Below are 1,279 nucleotides of genomic sequence, written 5' to 3'. Positions count from 1 at the left end.
TGCCCCTCCCCGCGGGGCTCCGGCCCCTGCCCGGGGAGCAGCCGGTCCCACCTGGCTCTGCCGCGCAGGTGTACGGGCGCAGGGGGGCTCCGGCCGTGGACCGGCTCTGCGTGGCCATCCGCCCCGGGGAGGTGAGTGCTGGGCGGACAGACGGAGCCGTGGGCAGTGCCGGGACTGCCCTGACCCTGGTCCGTGCCCCACAGTGCTTCGGCCTCCTGGGGGTGAACGGCGCGGGGAAGAGCTCCACCTTCAAGATGCTGACGGGGGACACGCAGGTGACACTGGGGGAGGCCTGGCTGAAAGGGCACAGGTGGGTGAGACAGGGGGACCCTGTGGCTGCTTGTCCACACAGCATGTGTGCCATTAACCCTGTGCCCCTCCCTGCCCTTCACCTTGCAGCATCCTTGCTCATCCTCAGTCATCCCTGTCCTTATCCCCGCACCCTGCTCATCCCTATTCCCACACCCTGCTCAGCCTTGTCCCTGTCCCTGGAGCCTTTCCCCAGCCCTGCTGTGCGTTCAGCCATGTCGCTGTCCCCACCACGTTCTGAGCTGTGTCCCTGTCCCCGCAGTGTGCTCACCGACCTGCAGTCTGTCCAGCAGCGCTTGGGTTACTGCCCCCAGGTCGACCCCGTCACTGACCTGCTGACGGGGCGGGAGAACCTGGAGTTTTACAGCCGCGTGTGCGGCATCCCAGAGGAGGAGACCTTCAGGGTAGGACCCGCACCCTGGCTCCCCTGGCCCTGGGGGACCCCCATGCTCATCCCCCTCTGTGTCTCTCGCAGGTGGCTCTGTGGGGCGTCACCAAGGTGAAGCTGGGGCCACACGCAGACCAGCTGGTGTGCAGCTACGCCAGGGACGACAAGCGCAGGCTGTCGGTGGCCATAGCTCTCCTTGGCTCCCCACCCATTGTATTCCTGGTGAGTGGGGGCAGTGGGGGGTGTTCTGTAGCAGCCTCTGGCCCCTGCCCAGGCTGACACCACCGCTGGCACCGTTGCAGGATGAGCCCACAACAGGGGTGGACCCGCAAGCCCGGCGGTGCCTGTGGGACTGCATCCGTGGCGTCACCCGGGAGGGCAGGTCCGTGCTGCTCACATCCCAGAGGTGAGTCCTGCCCTGGGGCTGGTGGCAGCCCTGGAGGAAAGCCTCCCTCTGCCCCCAAGACCCCTGCTGGGGAGCCCCCCTGAAGCCTCACCCCGGCAGCATGGAGGAGTGCGAGGCGCTGTGCACCAGGATTGCCATCATGGTCAACGGCCGGTTCCGCTGCCTGGGCAGGGGCC

At 67.8% G+C, this 1,279-nt stretch overlaps 1 protein-coding gene across 1 annotated transcript in view; it reads left to right on the top strand.

Moving 5' to 3' along the window:
* Nucleotides 1-1,279, top strand: part of LOC104392457 (ATP-binding cassette sub-family A member 1-like) — a 20,443-nt gene that overhangs the window by 18,906 nt on the left and 258 nt on the right. Inside the window, exons 31-36 of the mRNA XM_010001858.1 lie at nt 69-131; nt 204-310; nt 572-713; nt 785-919; nt 1,000-1,103; nt 1,203-1,270. Of these exons, the coding sequence (XP_010000160.1) occupies nt 69-131; nt 204-310; nt 572-713; nt 785-919; nt 1,000-1,103; nt 1,203-1,270 (619 nt within the window). The remainder of the gene's footprint in view (nt 1-68; nt 132-203; nt 311-571; nt 714-784; nt 920-999; nt 1,104-1,202; nt 1,271-1,279) is intronic.

The sequence above is a fragment of the Chaetura pelagica genome, unplaced genomic scaffold (assembly GCF_000747805.2).
Source record: "Chaetura pelagica isolate M959 unplaced genomic scaffold, ChaPel_1.0 scaffold1407, whole genome shotgun sequence".
Classification (NCBI taxonomy): domain Eukaryota; kingdom Metazoa; phylum Chordata; class Aves; order Apodiformes; family Apodidae; genus Chaetura; species Chaetura pelagica.
The sequence above is the reverse complement of the archived record's forward strand: the minus strand, read 5'-3'. Positions and strand labels throughout refer to the sequence as shown.